Source organism: Lacerta agilis, chromosome 5 (genome assembly GCF_009819535.1).
Source record: "Lacerta agilis isolate rLacAgi1 chromosome 5, rLacAgi1.pri, whole genome shotgun sequence".
In the NCBI taxonomy this organism is placed as follows: domain Eukaryota; kingdom Metazoa; phylum Chordata; class Lepidosauria; order Squamata; family Lacertidae; genus Lacerta; species Lacerta agilis.
The window spans coordinates 34483050-34504818 of NC_046316.1; the positions used below are offsets into that span (position 1 = coordinate 34483050).

The 21769-nt window shown below is 39.4% G+C and overlaps 1 protein-coding gene across 9 annotated transcripts in view; it reads left to right on the forward strand.

The window, feature by feature from the left end:
• The window catches only part of CPEB3 (cytoplasmic polyadenylation element binding protein 3), a 73639-nt gene that overhangs the window by 1904 nt on the left and 49966 nt on the right, over positions 1–21769 (forward strand). For 5 of the 9 annotated variants that reach the window (XM_033149289.1, XM_033149288.1, XM_033149292.1 and 2 more), the window contains one exon: positions 5706–6601. In XM_033149289.1, coding sequence (XP_033005180.1) covers positions 5717–6601 — 885 coding nt within the window. In that variant the 5' untranslated portion in view covers positions 5706–5716. Of the gene's footprint in view, positions 1–3472; positions 3596–5319; positions 5472–5705; positions 6602–21769 lie in introns of those variants that run through there. The other 4 variants (XM_033149295.1, XM_033149296.1, XM_033149290.1 and 1 more) reach the window with 3 other exon arrangements.

A 21769-nucleotide genomic window follows, 5' to 3' on the forward strand; every position in this document is an offset into this window, starting at 1 on the left:
CTTTGGGAGTCATGGTAGTGGTATACTTCTACAGAATGCTAGAAGTGTAACCTTCTGATACATTGTTTTGCTCTGTTTAAAGCTGCTTGTTAGCATTCATTTGTTTTCCTATTAACTGGTAGTTTTGTATACTTTGCATATTAGCATTTAGCTTGCAGCATTGAGAATGAGTTGTTGTTGTTGTTGTTGGCACCTGTCTGTCTCGAGAGACAATAGAGTGTGCTTCTGGGGGTGAAATCAAACTGCTGCATAAGCAACACCAAAGTGACCTCCTCGTGGCACAAGCCTGGGCTGCTGAGATGACAAGATCCCTCTCTCAGCCTCACTGATGTGGTCCAAAGGAAAGTAGAGTAATACATTTGGCACAAGCTTAGCTGCAGGAGTTGTTGTAAGGAGGCATAGAAAGCACCATCTAACCATCTTAGGGACTGCACTCCAGGTTTGTGTAGGGTCAACTCCTTGGCCTTTTCATCTTCCAAAGACGTCCCACAAGGCAGGGGGTACATATTTTTCCTCAGAGTTTACTCCCAAACTACCCCCAACGGAGCATGATGTGTCCCCCAATAGAGGTACCATCCCTCCCCTAATCCCCTCACACCCCAGAAGTTGTCCTCTTATACCTTTTTGTCCACTGTTCCGGGACTTGGAAGATAATTAGGAAAAGACATAGTGGACTTCCTTTAACCTGAAAGAGAGAAGGCATACAAACAAGAGTTATTTCACTGCTGCTGACTTTCTTGGATGTTCTGTTCAGTGCAAAAATGGTGCTGTGGTTGGGGCAATTAATGCTTTCTTGTCTTAGGGTCTTGGCATAAGCTTGCCTTGGAGACAGCCCCACCTTGGGGTGGGGATGGAGACAAAGGCTGATTTCTGTTCACTTCTGCATAGTGGAGGCTGACCCATTGGGGCAAATGGGGCACTACCCTACCAACCCAAGTCTGCCCTTACTCAACTCCTATATGGCCATCTTCTTACAAACAGTCAAGGGTGGCTCGGTCTGCTATTCACTTTGGTTCCTCCTACTGTTGGTCTTTTTGCCTTCCACCCTACCAGTCCTGTTGGGCACCAGCCACCACTGCTCTTGCAGACAGGGGAGAGAGGTGGATTAAAGGACTTAGGGGAGGATTGGGCAGAAGCAGCTGCTACTATGTCTCTTGTTTGATCCCTACACATAAAAATAAACACCTGTTTTTCAGGTTACAGTGTTGCTCCCTATTATTATTTTAGTTCCAAAATAATATGAATGGGGAATCAAAATATAAATACAAATAATAAAAACAGCATAGAAAACAGCTGCATAGAACAATGAAGCAAACATCCATATTGTCAAAACTAAAGTGCCAAATCAGAAAAGGAGTGAATCTAAGAAGCAAAAGAGAAATAACGAAAGCAGCTCTTGTTCAAAAGGCCTTTCTGAAAAGCCAGGTCTTGACCTGATGTCTAAAAGCGTTCCACAGTGAAAGTAGGCAGGTCTTACTAGGGATGGTGTTGGTGCCAAAAACAACCAGGCACTACAAATTGGGTCCAGAAATTAATAGGTAACCAGTGAAGATCGAATTGCACTGGATTGATATATTCAAGCTGCCTACTCCTGACAACAGCCTTGCAGGAACATTTCCTATCAACTGAAGTGCAATGCACTTTAAAGGAAGCTCCCTACAGAGCATGTTACAATATTTTAGTCTGGAATTAATATATACCGACCGGTATATAATTTTTATACCACCCTTCATCCAAAGATCACAGAATGGTTTACAAATGAAGCAAGACTGACGTGGTTAGGCATGCCCTCTCTAGGAAAGGGGACATGTGTTATAGTAACCAAACTTGATAAAAGGCATTTCTAGTCAACTGGCATGATCTGATAATTCAGAAGCAGCATGAAGGAATACCCTCTTGGTGTGATTCTGAATTTTCAGAAAGAGTGCAGCTGCATCCAAAACAGGTTGTATTTGTAATCCTAGATCCTCAGTCACTTTATTTCAGCTTTAAGCTCATATAAAACAAAACTAAGATAAAACACACACACACAGTTAAATTTAAAAATTAATGACAATAAAAGCCTTAATAAAGATACAAAATTAAATATGGAAATTATAAGGAAATTTCAGCCTAGATCCTACAAACAGTTATTTCATCTTATCTGAATTAGGTTTGTTCATTGGCATCCAGCTTCTCAGTTTCCAGGCACCAATTCAGGCTTTCCACTGCCTTCCTCAGATCAGAGGCAGATGGAAGATGATAGTTTATAAGGGAGAAAGGCCCTATTGTACTTTATGGAATTGACATCTGAATAAACAATTGGTGGCTGAGATCTAACATAGCCAAATTCCAATTTGTTTTAAAACCCTGTATCTTATTAACAGCACAATATACATAATGCTACTTAAGCATAGTAATCTTTGGTATTTGTCTTTCTAAGGTACTACTGTGAAGTAAAATGCTCATTGGTTGGTAATTGGGAAAACATGCAGTTCTGTACATTTAACTTGGCTTATTAAAGTCACACCATTCTATTATTATTCATGACTCAGGAAGAGAGCTAATTAAAGTGATTTATGATGATGCTGTACTTTGGTTAGTCAGACTGACCTGACAACCTTTGGGACTGTGGGGTTGGGAAGTAGGTATCTAGAGCACAGTACAGTAAAGGAATTCTGATGCATGTGATGTGTTGTAAAATAAGGCTTTCCATTTCTGCCACTTTTGTTGCAGGAATATATGTTACCCAAATTTATCCCTGCCCAAAAGCTACATGTGAATCCAAGGCATTTGACTAGGATATGCTTTAAGAATGAAGGACATTATAATAACTTAAACACTAAGCATATTTTGAAGAAACAGATATGAAACCTGCTTCCCATTAATAAGATGAAAATAAAACTTTGTGTCAATTACCTTCCCCTTTTCAGCAGTGCAGTATACAAATCTGAAGCACACACACACACACATGAACATGGTGTGTGTGTGTGTGTGTGTGTGTGTGTTGTCTTTGCTTGTAATCTTCTCAATGTTGTATGATGTGCACTGTTGGAGAAAGAACAGGATAGATTTTTTTATTTGATCCATTATGACAACAATATGTTTTTGTCATATGCTGTGCCTTTTAAAATTGAAAAATACCCAATAATTAGCTAGTATTAGAGTTGCTTACTTTGGATCACTATTACTGTGTTGGATCTTAATTTAGATGCGGCTCAAATCTCTAAAAAATTAAAAATAACATCTTGACCCATATCTAAATTAAAATCAGAGTGACCCGTGCCTAATAAAATGCTTGGCTCCAAAGGTACCTGTTAAACCAGTTTTGCCTCCTGAAGAGTGATCGAGAGGCTTTCAGCCATGAGAGAGCTGCAAGCTCTTTCAGTTTTACAAACGTGCCTCGATGCTTCGAGCACTCTTCTCCCAGCTTGCCTCTGTTCAAGGAAAGACTTCAATCCCCACAATTCCGCGGTTGCACATGCGTCTTCTGCTTACAGTTGTCAAAGTGCTCTTGCCAGAGCAATTTCTATTTGTCATATACCAAACCCGAAAGAAGGAAATAGACACACTGTCCCTTCCTTTTATTGATCTTTAAATACAGAATACTCAAAAGGTAACTGTTATCGGCGTCTAAGCGGGTTACTGCATGCAAACGAAGTATTATGGGAGTATTTGATTTTCATGTACAGTAGTTTAGACGGGCACAAATACACGGGGGGAAAGGGGGTGGAGGAAACAGGAGGCGCCGCATACCAGCCCAATGCTAGGTATTTAGCTGCCTTTTTCCGAGTAATACCCAATTTGTCTCTCTTCAGTTTGCCTGCGTTCACGTAATGGTTAGGTATTGACCTTGACAGAGGGGCAGATCTGTAGTGAAATCTTACGTATAAGAAGCGATGGGGGGAAATATTGCAAGCTAGTGTCTCAATCTCAATATGAAGTTGATAAAAAATACCTTAAAATTTTTGTAGCACAGCTTATGTGCTATATTGGAAGCAATAGTTTTACTGTTACTATTGGCTATTGTTTAAATGATTTCCTAAACTAGCCGTTAAAACACAGGAGGAGAGCAATATATCTGATTGTCCCTGTTTGTATGAAATGTATTGTATTCATTTTTCTTCCTTTACTGTTGTGGTGACTTTGATCGTAGCGCAGCTAATGGAAAACTACACAAAGCCTTTTATATTATGGCTTGCTGCAGTGCTGCTTTAAAGGTTTCCCTGCACCCCCTACAGCAGCAGCAAAGCTGCGTGCTACAGATGCGCTAGTTTGCTCCTTTTCGGATTAGGAATTTAGCTTAATACTCTCTTTATGTACTCCCTGCAAGGCATTATTTTTAGATTGTGTGCACAGATCAGCAATAAAATAAAGTAAAAAATACTGATTGAATATATTTCTTCTACGCCCATTAAAAATGTTGCTGTTTTCACCTGTTATGAAGAGGGGTTTTAAATTCAGGAATGTTTTGAATTTAGTGGATATGAGAGAGGAACTTACTACCTTCATATTTCTTTACACCCTTCTCAAAGCAATCTCTGTTTAAGTATTGGTTATTTTGCTGATGCAGTTAAATAGCGTTGAGAGATACATTCGATTTTGAAGGTTGCAACATTATTTGAGAAAAGTATATTGTTAAAACAAGCCTGTTTAATTTATGAATTTGTTCAGCGTCTTTTCCAGACGGCCGTCTTTTGTTTGGCCTATTTAACTATTTGCTGTTCCTCTGATAGCGTTCTCATAGGTGCAGAGGTAGGGAATGCTCTTTAGTAACCATAGATAGAAGAGAAAATGGTCATTATTACTATCTGGTGATTTATATTGGCAATATAAATTAATTAGTGTTTTATGCCTGTGCGTGGAAAAATCTGCAGTAGGAGGATGCCTACAAGGAAGTGTTAACGCGTCTGAATACAGTACTTTCCCCAGTTTATGCGGGATTGAAGGCTTCAGTATTTTTTGCTCAAAGCAATTTAGTTCTTGGAGTATTAAATGCCATATTTAACATGGGAGACAAAAGGACTATTAAAACAAACAAAACTGTACCCCCTAGTTACGTGTAAGATGCCTCCCACCCCTTCAGTATCTTAAAAAAATACCGTTTGGCTTAGTTTTTTTCGTTTATTCAGGGCTTTAAAATTGTGGATCCTGATCTGTTTTTAATTATTTGGTTGAACCGGTTTGTTGATTAAGCGAAATGGGTATGCGGCTCCTTTAAAAAGTCTATTCATAGGAAAGGGGGTGGGGGAGAGTAAAGGCTGCTGTCTTTTTAACCTTGCTGAAGGACGCAGCAGTATTTATTGACGTATGCAAATAACAAGGAAGGAGGAGGGTGCACGGAAAAACAGGAACCAGAATCAGTTTCTCATTGCAGGGCGAGAGCTCTGAGTTCCGGTGTAAGAGAAAGAGACGTGGCGAAATTGCTGTATATCTCTGCCCTATAAGCATATCTTTCTTTTACACTGAAGGGAACCAAGACATCAAAAAGGGTGAAACATCTTTAAATGTATTTTTAGAAGCGACGTGGAGCGATTACACTGATTCAAACTGTTACTCCTAAAGGGGTGGGGGGTAGGGATTACGTATTAGTCGTGCCTTGCAACTTGCGGCAGCGTTACGCTAACAGTGGCATTCTTGCAAGCAGCAGAGGCGAAGGCTAAAGCAGCCATATGAATGTTAACAGTCTGTCTTCTGGGTTTTTTTCCTTCTTCCTCTCGTTTCAGCTGCACAAACCATGCAGGATGATTTACTGATGGACAAAAGCAAAGCCCAGCCCCAGCAGCAGCGGCAGCAGCAGCAAGATCCAAACGCAGCAGAAACCCCTTCTACGCCCATCACGTCAGAGACACCCAAACAGGAGGACAGCGGCTCAGTGACTAGCATCGGCTCAGCAGCTCCTGCCCAAAATAGCAAGGAAAAGATGCAGATGGAGTCCCCCATCTTGCCAGGCTTAAGTTTCCACCAGCCTCAGCAGGAACCTACAGCCGGCACCTCCTTGTCTCCCTCCTTCGGAAGCACCTGGTCTACTGGGACCACAAATGCAGTGGATGATAGCTTTTTCCAAGGGATTACCCCTGTCAATGGGACAATGCTTTTCCAGAATTTCCCTCACCATGTAAATCCGGTTTTTGGTGGCACTTTCTCCCCCCAGATTGGCCTAGCTCAGACTCAGCACCACCAACAGCAGCAGCAGCAACAAGCCCAGCAGCAGCAAAGGAGATCGCCAGTCAGCCCCAATCAGGCATCTTTTGCCCAGAGAAATGCTGCTTATAGCCATCAGCCCATCATGACCAGCAAACCTTCCTCGTCCTCAGCTTCCACCTCTTCTCCTTCCAGCTGGAATAACCACCAAAATGCCGCCTGGAGTACACCTTCCAATCCTTGGGGCGGGCTGCAAGCTGGCAGGGACCCTCGAAGGGCAGTAGGTGTGGGTGTTGGTGTAGGAGTGGGAGTTGGAGTGCCATCCCCACTCAATCCCATTTCACCTCTTAAGAAGCCCTTCTCTAGCAATGTCATTGCCCCACCAAAGTTTCCACGGGCTGCTCCCCTAACCCCAAAATCCTGGATGGAAGACAACGCCTTCAGGACTGACAATGGTAACAATCTGTTGCCTTTTCAGGTAATGTCTTCTATTTGAGTAAAGAAGGGGAAGTGATATTTCAGTATTTGTCTCATAATTCTATGTTACATCAAACACCGCTTTTGTCATTCTAGCACATGCCTGACTTCTTTAGCTATTTTCACTGAAATAATTCAAGCTATGTAGTAGCTGAGGGCACTCACATATGTTAAAAATCTCGTGAAAATTAGAGTCAAGTTGTGATTCAATATTCTTTGTTTCCCTTTAATTTTGACTTTAAGGATCAGAAATACTTGCTTCTTGGTGCTCCCTTCTTTCTTCCTACCCCTCCTCCTAGGATGTATCATGCTCCATGTACAGTACATGTATTTTAATTGGTACAGTATTTTTTATTTATTTTTTAATTGAAATATAGGAACATTAATGGATCCATTAAAGTAGTTGGCTTCAAATTTGAAATTAAATGGCTGACTAAAACCGAGAACAGTTGAGGAATCTAGTTAATTACCTTCTGCATATTAAAGGGCCAAACCCTTTCTGCTTTAAAGGGCTTTACTTTATTAGTGCTGAGAAATGAGGTTCAGCAGGATTGGATTTGCAAAATCAGGCAGATGAATGCAAATAAAATGCTGAAATTGCTGAAGTGTAATCATGATACTGTGTTTAGGGTGTGGGTTTGAAGGAGTTTTGGATGAGTGTTGACTTGAGTATCATTTGCTTTCAATAAGGAAATATCTAATGGCAACACACAAGATTAAGAAATACAGGGAAGGTATTTGTGTGAATGAATTTCTTAAACTTCAGTTTTATGCCTTATCAGAGAAAAGATACAACAGGACATGACCTTCACAACCATATTGCAATGGAGCCTATTTACTAGCTACATAAACCCTGAAATATTTAAAGCAGCAGTGTCCTTCATTGGTTTTGTTATCTAAGATGTCAGGGCAGATCAATTGCAACAACTGAAACTGGGGAAAATAGAAGCCCTGAAATTTTAATGTAGAATGGAACTTGTCTTGGTGTTAAATGCCGCCTCAACTGAATAATTGGCACATGCACTTTACCTTGTATCCTGTATCAGATTATGAAGATAGAAGCTTTTTTGTTTTATGTTGGTTGCCCCAAGTTGTTGCTTCTAAATGCATAAATTGGACTCTCAAAGGGCAGTGAAATCACTTTGTTTTCTGGTTTCAAAGGAACACTCTTTTAAAGTTACATTTTCCAATTCAGGCAATAAAATTACAAAAACAGTTACTGTTGGGATTGATTTTAAAATCCAGTACTGTATATTCAGTAGTTCAGAATAAAATCTTTTAAGAATACCTGCTTAAATGGAGCTTTGAGGAAGCAGCGCTTTGCTGCATGGCAACGGTGAGGTTCTGGGCCATCCTTCCTGCACTGCCATTGGGGGATGCCAGAGCCCCCCCCCTTCTGGCTGCATGATTTGGCACGAAGAGTCCATTCCAATGGGCCAATCAGAGAGTGCTAGGTTGTGTCAGCAGCCTGTCTTTAACCTGCTGATATCCTATAAATTGCGGCTGCACCTGGGCCCCCAGTTCCTTTTTGGGGTTTCCCACCTTCTCACCCTGTGTATGTGTGGACATGCTCAAATGTGATCAGGCAAGCCAGTGTGAAGACCTTGCTATGGAACACTTAGTCACCATTCTCAGAGCCATGAATTAATTTTTCCTGCAGACAAATTGGCCGGTCTGCAGACTTTCGCCTACCTCATAGCAAGCGTTACAACTTTTTGCAGATGGCACTGGGTTGAATCTTTAGCCTATTGGGTACCCCCTAAAAGGGTGTGGGATGGGGTGTTTCTTGCCAGGAGCCTACATGCGGGGCCATGATATATGTCAAGGGGTGACTCTCATCCCAGGAATGACCCATCCCATTGATCAACCAGTAGGCAGGTTGATTACCGGTAATTCCGGATTCATACCTAGTGCCTTTGCCTATGTCTGTTTACATCTGTAATCAATAAAAAGTTGGGGTCTATTTCAACCCATTAACATCCTGTATGTGTATATATATATATATATATATATATATATATATATATATATATATTACCACTTGTTTGGCCCCATACCGTGCTGCACACCACCTGCTCTTGAGCATGCAATGCTGCTTGCCTCCTTCCATTCAAATAAGAGGATTGGTTTCATATTTCATTGTGCGGCTTAATTCTGTTAAAGGGAGAGTTGCTTAGTTCCTACTGGTTCTTCTGTGTGAAAAGAGCTGCAGGCTTCTTGCCAGTTGGTATCTTAAAAGTCAAAGAGGTGGACAGAGAGACTTCTCTTGAGACATTTACGTCTGTTAATTGTAGTCTATTACTGCATTCCATGAAGTAAGTGTAAAGTATAATTAGATGCTTCTGTGGTGCCTAATGACAAATAGGGTAACCTATATATTGCTATATAGGTTACCACATTGACTTTCTGAAACATAGGTGTTAGACTGACATGTGTGACAAGTTGCTTTTTCCATTAAAACAATGAAGACAAGCTAACATACAGCATTTTCCTTCTAAATAATGAGTGACATTCAGTTGTGGCTGCCATGGAATGGACTTCCACTGGTGCAACAGTATTTCCCCTTCCTTTCTTCCCACTTGTTACTCCCCCCACCCATGTTCCAGGAGTCCTCCAGAGCAGATTTGGGGAGAAAGTAGATAAGAAGGAAGTCCCCTCATGTATTATTTGGATGTTGCCCAATGTTTTCAGTACTGTACTCACATTCTAAACATTGACATATCTTGTGTTTATGTCAAGAGTAAAAGTAATTTATAATGCACATATGATTTTGACTCAAAATAGATACCGGTACTTTGTACAGGAAATATTGATTTAACATATTGGTTCTAAAATATGATTGAAACCTTCATTTTCTTTAAATACCCTATTAAAGTAAAAGCCAACATAAGAAATACTTTTTTTGTAAAAAGAAATGTGATTTTTCAACCAAGAAATGGCTGATATTGATGAGGGATGGATTTATGACATGAGAATATTATCTGAGAGGGGGAGCCTAGTACTCATTCCATGGTTCATTTAGTGGATATGTTAATAGTACAGACTTGTTTCATAGTTTGTGCTTCTGGAAGTTGGAGTGGCTAATAATTTCTAACAGAATTCTTAGCATTGTCATCAAATGACAGTTCCAGATTTATTGGGGAATATGCATTGATAGTTCCACTGCACTCAGACTGGGCTATTATAAGTCAGACCTGTTTGGGGTTGCTTTTGAAAATGGTTCAGAAATTTCAACTTTACAAAATGCAGCTGCCCAGTTGCTTGACAGGATCAGGCATTTGGAACACATAACACCCGTACTGTACTATATAACACTGGCTGCCAATTCATTTCAAGACCTGTTCTAGGTTTTATTTTGAAATGCTGCTGCTTTGTTTTTGAAATTCTAATTAAATAGCTTTCATCATTATGGTTGTTTTGAGCCATATTTGTATTAAGTTATGCCATGTTGTGAAGGCTTTTTTAAAAGAGCAGCATATAAACTAACTCAGAATAAAGCTAATTTAAGTTTGTAGTATGATTATGCCAACCATACAAGTCCTTGGCACTTGGAGCTTTCACTAAATACTAAGAACACTAAATGGCATGATTATTATTTTAAAAGATATGTTGCTAAGTATTTTCCCATAAAAAACACAATTAGGCAAATTTGTCACACCGTTTGCTATTTGGTGTTATTTGAAAATGTTTTCATTTTGTAGCTTTAACTTGGCATGTTTACTTTAAATGATGTTGCGACTAGATAAGGTGGCAGTTCTAAAATTACATATACATTGCAAAAACTCTTTAGCTGCCTAAATTAAATATTACATTTAACTTACCCTGTATGAACTGTGAAAACATAAAGATGCTTGTTAATACCAAGGTGAGGGTGATGATCTTAAAGGAAGACATTGTTTTTCATCACCATCAATACATGCTTTGCAAATGGTCTCAATAAAAATTTAAAGAATATGGGGTGACGCACTGAAAAATTGTGGTTATTCAGTCATATTCAGAATTTGTTACCTTTTTATGAGAATTCCACAATCTGCATGTGACAGATTTTAGTCTTCAAGGCACACAGATGTGAAAGTCAAATAAGTGGTCCTTCCTGGAAAAAAGTTTTGAATCCTGACTTATATTTGTATGATGTCCTATTTAAAATTGGTGCTTCAGAATATACAAAATATTATTTGATAGTGTCAGCTGCAAGCACTGAGAGGGAACCTCATTTCTCTACCTTTCCCAAATAATCTGTTTGTGATAGCTGACTGCTTCTCTAAATGAAAGTCAAGCTGCTGTTCCCAATTATTACTTTATTTAGATGTTGCATTATTGACATCATTAAGTATCCAATTTGGCTCAAATATTATGTATTACAGGGCAACATTTCTTGTAATGCTTCTGCTCTTGAGTTATAGCCAGGATATCCTGAGCCTTAGATCTTTTAGATTAATCTTAAAGTTGGAGATCATTTAAAATATGTGTGGCTACTTTAGTGTCATTTTCATTACTTCTGCATATATCTTTGAAAACTATGGATGCAGTAAGTTTCTAAACTGGCACAACAGATGTGAGCTGGAACTAAATTTCAGTAATGTTGACTACAGACTCTTAATGCTAAGAGTGTATATTTAAGAATTTAAAAATATTTTGTATTATGATTTATGTACTTTGAGGAATTAATGCTGTGCAGCTCTATCCTAGACGATGTTAGTATTATGCCATATGTTGCTCTAAAAATACCTTGCTTATCAAACAAAAAAGAGAGCAAGCAAACACAATATCTTGGCTACCATTTGCTACTGAGCAGCTTGGTTCAGCAGGAACTCTACACATGTCCTGGCACTAAAACTATTTTGCTTTCACACTGTGCATGTAATATGTTATAACCTTTTTTTAAAAAAAAACCTGGCTAGTGTTTGAAAGTAATAAGAGAGCTATCAGTTGTTTTAAGGTGAATAAATTCAGTATAGTGTAGAACAGTGGACTTAGAACCAGATTTAAATTGCTGCTCAGCTGCAAAGCTACTAGCTGAGCGTGGGCAGCCATTGTCTCTTAGCCTAACCTACCCCACAGGTAATAAAGTGAGAACATCACGTGTGTTGTCCTGAGCTCCTAGATGAGAGGAATCAAAATGTACAGGCAGGCCTATCATTCTGGCTTTTAAACAGTCCTTGAAAACCAATTTATTCCAGTTTGCTTTTATTTGGGGAAAAAAATACCTGAGATCTTGGGCTGCTTTTCTGATTTATTGCTGTTGGTTTAAAATTCTGTTTTTACTAATGGTTTAATTAGTTGTATCAGCTATAGGGCTGGACTCCGAGTTGGTTTTAACTGCTGAAATCATTGTATTCTATGAGAGCTGTAGCCTACTGTATATTTTAATGTAAACTGCCTTGGGGGGCTTTTTTCCTGAAAGGTGACCTCGGAATATTTAACAAAACTATTAGTAATAAATAAATGTGATAATTATATTACTATTGTTACTTGTTACAGATACAAAGCAATATTTTGGATGCCTTCAAGCTACAGTTGATTATTGATTATTAGGAAAAGGAAGTCAAATGTTTAGGATGATGGCTTTAACACCCCTTATACAATAGTTCTGTTGCTTCTTGATGATATACAGTAGTAGCAGATGCTGTTGGAGTAGTCATCATACGGAAAAATGATGGATGGGTGGGTTAGAGTGCGGGTTGAATAATTTTTCATGTTGCTTAAACTCCAACATAAAATTAATTCCATGCTAATTTTCACAGTTCATTTGTTGTTAAGACTAGAATATTAATTGATGCAGCAGCTTTTAAAAAGACTAAAACATTTAAATATAAAAAATAAAGAATTGGATGCAGCTTTTAGAGAACACTACTTGTTGTGAGAGAGATTTTAAGTACAGGCAGTGACCATTTTGCACGTGTTCTATTGGCATGCAACCGCTGATGCACACCCTGTTTTTGGCCCTAAAACAGGGCGGGCTTATTTGCACTCTGCCAATTCATGTGATGACCAAGAATGCAATCCCTGCACAAACGAGGAGTTGCTTGTAATGTTAATATGACCCTTGGTACAGATGTGTATCTTAAAATGTTATGGTATAATAATAAGCACTGTTCTGATGTCAAAGGCTTGTAATGTGGCTTGTGCATTAGTTCTAAAGCCAGAAATAAACTGGTTATCATACCATACAATACTGTATTGTATCCAATCCCAGTTTGAACAATATGTGCCAGCTGACTTCCAGCTAAGATGGTGATCTGAGAGGTAGTGATGCCACAAAATCCAGACCTAATTTTTAGCCAAAGATATCCTGCAATGGAATTGTTTTTTCTCTTTTCCCGTAGCTTATAATTTTTATTTTGTCCTTTTGCTGTACATAATCAACTTCACTTGGAGTAATTTATTGTATGTGGGGTTGTTTCCTTTGTGCTTGTGGCCTATGCTGTGAAAGGAGCCTAAGAAACTGGTGGACTCACAGCACATGCTGAAGAATACACCTGAAGAAGCAACCAAAGGCTCAACAAGTTCCACTGAAGAAATTATGGATCTTAAAAAACAAAACAAAAACATTTGAATGAATGTGACATCTATCAAATCTTCAATTCTGATGCTGCACACTTCAGCACATCAGATTCAATAACATATGGTCACCACTGAGTATTGCCTTTCAGATGTGCAAGGCTGAGAAGATGAGATTGTATTCCCCCTTTATATCCTTAGAGTGGAGAATTCAGCTTTACATGCTAAATAGGTGGACTTGGTGGGTAGGTCTCATAGTAACAAGTTAAGAATTATGGGAGTGAGGGAGAGATTGGTCCAGGGGGAACCCTATGATTTTTGTGGCAACCCTACTAACAGTTACTGGATTTCTTGAATGGTTCTATCTTAGATAGAATGTGCAAAGCACAGCCCAGTCCCCCCCCCCCTCCAGGAAGAGAATATGTCGATATTTTAAGATATCTAATCAAATGGGATTTGTTGTGGAGTGCATGTGAGAAGTGGGTGATGAAGTGGGGGCCAAATGTGGATGAGATGGTTTTTTCTGGATTATGTGAAGGAGGATTTTGAGGCCTGGCAGACTTTTTCCAGTGTGAAGTACATGGCCCAGGAGTGTGACATTACCTTCTTTATTATATTTCCTGCTATTTTCTGTATGTGCATCAATGGGCAAGTCAAAATTTCTATGAACCAGCAGTGCTGAAGGACTTTCTGCTTACACTTGATCTTCCACTGGAAAATCCTGTACAGGAATAACTTTCTGTGCAGGCCTAGCCTTTAGTTGCTGTCCGGCTGCCTTATTTTACCCAGGTTGATTACGGTACATCAGCTATTTCTGCTGAGAAACACTGTAGACCTGGTTCCTTCAAACTGTACTCTAGCCTAAGTTTAAACAGTTCCTGAAGTTGTCTGTGACTATGGACTTCCTCGTTTTGAACACAGGCATTGCATGGACAATAATTCTGTTTGTTAGATTTAAGTTTGTTTTGGATCACCATGTTGTCTCCCACTCTTTCTTTAGTGTGAAGTAACACATTCTGGCAATCCCCATTGATCTTCTGGTTTCCCCTTCCTTCTCCTTCATATACACAGCAACACGTTTGCTTTACAGTATTTTAGTTATACTATACTGTTTTGTTTTACCCTGTGTAACTGTTACAACATAGGAGAGAGTTGTTGTTGGGCTTTTACTTAGCACACTGTGTAGCTATTTGACAATCCTGCTATCCCTGTTAATAAACAGGCTCTTGGAAAAGAATCATTTATTGGTTGGGAAGGGCCATAGCTCAATGGTATAGCATTTGCCTTGCATGTGGAAGGTCCCAAGTTTAGTCTCCATCATTAAGGAGGTCTGCTATGCTATGCATGTCATTAAGGAGGTCTACTATGCATGTCCTGTCCTGTGGTGGTGCTATTTTGGTCACAGGTTATCATTCTTTTTAATGTGCTCCTGGGAAAATATCTAAAATTTTCAGATGCTGGTCTCATACTCAATTATATCCCAGCAATGTGGAATCTGACCAGGGGCAATGCAATTGGGTTCTCTGTCCCCTTTTGGTGGCCAAGAGTATTCAAAGGAATTCACCACAGCCATAATCATTCAGTGATCACAAGACTTGTCAACTCTTGCAGAGCATGAAAAAGTGACCTTTGGCAGTAGCGACAGATACACAAGCACACGTACATTTGTTCTTCATATATAGTACTGTTTGAATTAGGCAGGGCTCATCAGCCTTTTTGGACCAGTGGACACATTTTTAATTTTGAGTAGGTGCCAGTCACAAAATAGCTGTCATGGAAGTGTAGCATAACAATAAATTAGACAGTACAGTCCTGACGAAGCTTTTCCTATAACTATATTTCCATACTCAAGCCATGACTGTACTGTTTAATTCATACATGAAGACCAAATGTCTGGGTGCCTGTGCACCTGCTCCTACCTGCCCAAGGCCACTTTGGTTAAAGGCACTAGAATAGGGGTCAGCAAACTTTTTCAGCAGGGGGCCGGTCCACTGTCCCTCAGACCTTGTGGGGGGCCGGACTATATTTTGGAAAAAAATATAAACGATTTCCTATGCCCCACAAATAACCCAGAGATGCATTTTAAATAAAATGACACATTCTACTCATGTAAAAACACACTGATTCCCGGACCATCTGCGGGCCGCATTTAGAAAGCGATTGGGCCGCATCCGGCCCCCGGGCCTTAGTTTAGGGACCCCTGCACCTAGAACCTGGTTTTTCTCCAATACCAACCCCTAAACCAAAGCCTAGACTGCCCCATTAATCACAGAGACTTACTTCTGTGTAGACAATTCACTGTGCACTGAATTGTTACTAAGTGCCTGGTCTTTAGCTTCTGTACAGCATGAGACATCCTAATATTCTTTGCAAAGTTTTTGTAAAGTGCACTAAAGAGGAGGGTAAAACAGCAGCTCTTTAGGACCCCGGGGATTCCTGTTGCCTGATGTCCAAACAATTATCAATCCCAGCTGTGACTTCTTTGATTGGCTAAAAACACTGACAGATGGGAGCAGGCAGCCTGGGTCATTTCACAGAAATCACTTAAAAAGGTAGCTGCATATTTTTCTTCATAACTTCCTTTCTAGGAGGGCTAGATATTTACTTCTCTTTAAAAAAAGAAAGAAAAGGGGGGCAGTAAAACTCAGCCCTGCCCCCCACCAGGGCACTAATGATGGCCTTCACAAATAACAGAGTGCAATCCTTTGACATGGAGTGTATAAGTAGCATTTCGGTTGGAGACCATTCCCCACCCCTTGCCTCTTCTCTCCCCCATTTTATAATTGTATGACAGTATATTTATGATTTTGCTTGGTTTAATTGCTGCTACTGTTTCTTCTTGTGTTCATTTGTATTGTTATAATATGAATACCAAAAAAACCCCTATGCATTAAAAAAGTGTGCAAGCTGTCATTGCTGGGATAACAGCAGCAGAAATACTCAAGGATGCTATTATTAGTTTGGTTTGTGGTCCTCTTTTCTGTTTGGTTAGAATTTCTGTAGTATATTTGGAGGGTAAAAAGTGCTTTACACTTCTCATCTTCTATTAGCTGATGAGATAGGTCAAGCTTCAGAAATGGTGACATGCCCAAGGCAACTGAGATTTGCAGTTGAGCAAAGACTTGAGCAGGGGTCCTCCATAGGTCACTTGTCACTTGTCCACTGCACTGCAGGGTTAATTAAACTGGAAAATGAGTTTTTATATTGTTTGTGCCATTTGTGCCTATTGCACCAAAATTCAGTGTCACATTCTAGTATAGGTAGGCCAGGGTTCTCTTATAATTTTGTTACAATAAAATATTTATTGTTCACATTTTCCTCATTGCTCAAAGACTGTAGGTTGCTATGTAATTCATTTACTTCTATTTAGCTGAAAATTGTCATAAAATTAAAAAGTATTATATACAGTTTTATAGTTCAGGTGGTTTTAAATTGCTCCTTTGCAAACTCTTTTTTTCTCATTCCGTGTTAAAATAAGGAATATCTGAAGCAGCTTTCAAATGTTTTCAGAAGTCAAAATACATTTTAAAAATATGTGTGATGTGTGGAATTTCATCTAGACTCTTGCAAGTGCAAAAACAGCCAAAGGTAATATCTGAATACCAAAATCTTCATTGGATCTCTTCCATGTCCAGAGGCACAGTCACTTTCTTCTGTTTATTACTGAAATAAAAGAAAGATCTATTGCAGCACAAAAGCTTCAGAAGCCATGCAGAAGATGAGCAATTGCTAATTCCTGGATCTATTGTCACAAACCTCATCTTTATGAAAGGCATGTGTGATAAGGAAAACTACTCTCAAATAATATATAGTTTTTCTCTTGTCGCCTAAAAGTGTTTCAGTCACCGATTGGTTACTGACTTACAAGTAACAGAATGCAGTAGAATCTGGTTTGGGACCCTTCCTGTAAACACACTTCTCATATTCCTAGAGGTGTATACCTTTCCTATAAGAGTCTCTAACTCAGGCATCAGCAACCTCCGGCCCATGGGCCGTTTAACTGGCCCATGAACCGCCTGGTCACCGAGCCGCCCGCTCAGTAAGTCCCCCGCGCAGTGCACTAAACTGACGCAGCGTGGTGTGGGGACTTGCTGAGTGGTGCCGGAAATGGCATCTGTGCATGCGCAGATGCTGAAAATTGCTTCTGCGTAGGTGTCTGGGCATGCGCATAAGCGATTTCCGGTGGCGGGGGCATGCACAGACGTGATTTCTGGCATCGCGCTGCACATGTCCGGCCCATGGCCGGATAACCTTGCCGACGCCTGCTCTAACTTGATCAAGTAGGATAAGCTACATCTGGGTATGTTGTTGACTTAAATGGGGAAATGGACGTTGAAGATGAGATTAAATCCATGTTTATGGGGCACAGTGTTCCTTTATGTACTGCATCCTCCAGATAGTGCAAAGTAGATGGACTAGGTCACATTACTTTGTAAAGAGTAGTTTATATCATAAATGAAAACATTATAGGTCGGGGTAGCCAATGCAGTGTCCGCCAAATGTTGGTGGTTTATAGTTCAATCATCCTTGATCATTGACCATGCTGGCTGATGCTGATGGAAGAGGGGAATCCAACAAAATCTGGAAGGCACCATGTTGACTGTACCTAGGCTAGTTATTTAAATTGATCATACAGTGATAAAACTGAAGCTTTCAAAATCTGCTCTTTGATCCTAGCGCAATTTCTTGGGTGTGTGTGGGAAAGCATCATGGTTAACTGACATTGCAGATGTTCTGGTTGTACTTACTTAAATCATACTGTTTCAGGATACAGACTTGTGTGTACTTGTAAAATGTTAACAGATATATTAAGAGTAGATATATGTTTGAATTCAACACTTTTTAAAATTGTAGGTTATAACAATAATAGCTAACCAGAAAACGATGTATTATTTTTCACTGTTTATGTTGATAAACTCTTCTGTCTCTGTAGCTTTTGGGATTTCTCTTCTGGAGTATTTCCTGTAGTTTGTTGACTTGTAGGAGTCTTGGATGTTGCTACTAAAATAAGAATAGAATAAATTAGCATTATGTTGAATCAGAAGGGTTAGAGGTCTTAAGATGTTCTGCTGCTTTGCCATCATAATAAAATATAAGTAAAATGTACAGCAAAAGTTTGCCCTGGTGTCTGCTTTTGAATGGGGAAACTTCTCATAAGGAAAGACTTATGATTACTTCAGGGTGATCCAAAATTTACTTCACTGGGACTGCATTTGAAGACTGATTCAGCTGAATCAAACTTCAAATTCTTAACCCTGTTAGTTTTAGGACTGTAATATCCTCATTATATTGCCAGTTGTCCTGTGACATTGGAGGTGATAATTTCAACTATGTTCTACATCTAGTTGTCACGAAAGACTTCATGCAACTGAGCTGCTGCAGAAGAAAATGACTTCTTTGCTCACAAACTTCATCATTACATGAAATTATCACTTCCTTTTGTAGTTCTAGCTTGAACTGTGATTTTTCTATAAATTGCTTAAACACAATGAGAAGATGGATGCTCACATAATGAGTATTTACTCACCATGAAAGAAAGGAAAAGCAGGCACAAAGCCCTAAACTTTCCAGGAGTTCTTACCTCCTCAGGCTATCCTTAGAGCTCGTCACCTGCTACAATATGGGATGATATTGGAATACTAAGTGGGTGGGCTACAAAGAGGGTGACAACTCAGAGTTCCTGAGTGTTCATGAAATAACAATAATGTTCACATTATTAGGCCCCAGGTCAGAGTTAATAAGATGTGATGGGAGCAGATCCACAACTGTACTGTATAGGAAAAGGTTAGTGTGTTTGATTGTAAGAGCAAAATGGATGTGTGGATGTTAAATAGAACACCCCAACCTGCATTTCCATATCCTCCCTCCACACGTAACTTTTCTGTTGGCTGTACTCTGAAAACAAAAGTGAGACCAGCTGAGAGAAAGTGCTTGGGGAGGAGAACAGAGAGTTCAATGGCTGGCAACAGTAGGTGCAGTCATACCTCGGGTTACATTCGCTTCGGGTTGCGTTTTTTTGGGTTGCAAACGCGGCAAACCCGGAAGTGTTTACTTCTGGGTTTCACCAGGCGAATATGCGCAGAAGCATTCTGTGCGGTTTGCGCATGTGCAGAAGTGCCGCTTGGGTTGCGGACTTTTCGGGGTGAGAATGGCACCCTGGAACGGATCGGGTCTGTAGCCCGAGGTACCACTGTATTTGCAGTTGTCACCTGTATTCCACCTTTGCTCTTTAAATTGCTCCCAACTCCTGCTTTCTACATATATTGTTAGAACTTTGCCCATGCAGCCTACTTAACTCTGAGTCTTCTGAGTATTGAGAATCAACAGAAAAATAATTAAATAAATGAGTTTGCTCAGGGCAACTGAGCAAAATCATTTGCTTGCTGAGTAAATTTCCAGAAGCAGAACATTTCCAGAAGTGAGATACTGTAGTATATGTTTCTATAAATTTCCCCCACTACCACCACCAATGAGTTGGAAAATAAATGTTGGGAGACAGCCATGAATATTCATAATTTGAGGACAACATATTGTTGAGCTTGCATAATTAAAGTCTGTAAAATAATTGATATGAGGTCACCCAGACAGGCTGTGAATGATCACTTGAAGCCTATTCAGGGTCAGTCTACAATATTTTAAGCTCATACCAGTGGCTTTGTGGTGGCCAAAACCCATTTGGCTTGTAATTCATGTTCTTGTTAATCACCACCACCACCACCCTGCTTATTTTTATTCATTTTAAGACATTGTGGCATCATATTTTGGCACAGGGCCATTCATGAGACTCATTAATGTGCTGCTGCATCCCAGAAACTTGCCACATTGGCTTGGATTGTGACCTAGTTGTATGATTTGTGACGTGTGCCTAAACTGTTGTAGTAGCATTTCTTTGCTAACAAAATGGGTCACAGCTTCGCCAGCATTAAAGATCAGTTATTTTTAAGCCAAGCTATTTTATAGTCCAGGAATCTACAGATTCAAATAACATTTCTCCTTCCTTGTCTTTTGAGCTTTTTTAACTGATGGCCAACTTTGGTATGACTTGTTCTTAAATTTTTGAATATAGAAGTAAATTTTACCAGTTTTAGTCAATAGAAGTAGTCATTGGCTTTTTAAAATTGATTCATAAAGCAGAATGTGTGAGCAGATTTTTATCTGAAGCTTGGTGCTAAACAAATTTAACTGTAACCTAAATGCCACAAGTTCTCAGTCGATCGTAAAAATGTCTGCAGATAATTTGCCGGAGTGCAGTCATAAAAGTAAGAATAATGACTTCCACTTTCTCCTTTGACAAAAAAGGAAAGTACTCTGTAATAGCTTTTTAATCTCTTGCAGAAATAAGTGGTGTTCATTTTTGAACTGCTGGGTTAGGTGAGCTAGGTTAACTGTAGGTTTCTGTGTAGTGGTATACCTCTTAATCATGGAATGGAAAAACATAGCTTTTTCAAAATTGTTCAGCAAGCATATTATGAAACTGTATTTGAAATATTGTAAACATTCACTAGAATGTAGTGCTTGAAAGATCAGTTACAAAAACCTGCAAGCCACAGCTCCTACAGACAGTAAGAGGACCAAGGAATGTGTGTATAATCAAAGTCACTTTGCTCCTAGGCTCTAACCAGTCCTCCTGATTCCTAGGCCTCTGACAACACTGTTTCTGAGAAGCCCGCTGCTGAGATAAGCATTATTTAAGTTTGCTAATGGTGGATATTTCACCCCCTCTCTTCTGTCTAAGTTGCCAGGTGAATTAAACATTTAAATTGACTGCTAGGCTAGGTCATACACAGCACAGATACACTAATAGAGCTTGAAGAATAACTGCTAATGGCTTGGGGATCAAAGAAACAGACTGACAAAAGAAAACATTTATTTACAATGTATAAATTACTTCCACAAATTGGGTTATAATAAAATGAGCTGTACAGATTGAAATCTCAAGTTGCTAGATCTTGATGAGGATTTGCCTTTTACTTCCAGTGCCTTAAAATATCACTGTCACCAACAGGAGGTTGGAGAAATAGTCAAATGTTCCTGTGCATTCTCATATGAATGTGTGAAGCCTTCCTTGCCCTTGGGTTACTGCTATGAGCTAATTTTTCTCATTTGATTATGGTGCAAAAGCTTCCAATTCCTGGAAACTTCCTCTGGGCTAAAACAATTATAACACAGAAGGGTTTTTGTTGCTCTTTTTCTTACTATGTACAGCAACATAATAATGAAGTGTGGTCACATAGCAGAAAATCCCCCTGCATTTGCTGGATTGCTTTTTAAAAGCAATACAAAAATGATTCTACTGAAAATTACAAATAATCAAGTAAAATTTTGTATTTAACTCACTCATCGGTGAAGAAAGAAAGAGAAGGTATAAATGTTAATTTTCTCCTTATCTGACTCCAATATTTTATAAAGGGTAGGCTAATATACAATGGCTATACTGAAGACATTATTCTTTTAGGCCTTGTTGAGGAAACTTTGGGGCTTGTGTGTCCTTAGTCCATGGGTGGGCAGAAAGTAGATCAGATGTAGTAGTAGGTATCTAGGCCATTTCCAATACACCTCCAAGTGTTTCAGAGCCGAATTGTAGCAGCAACAAGATAACTTTTTGTTAAAATAACGTTTAACACCTAAATTAGGCTTCTGAAATGAATACATCTTGGGGTAGCCAAGA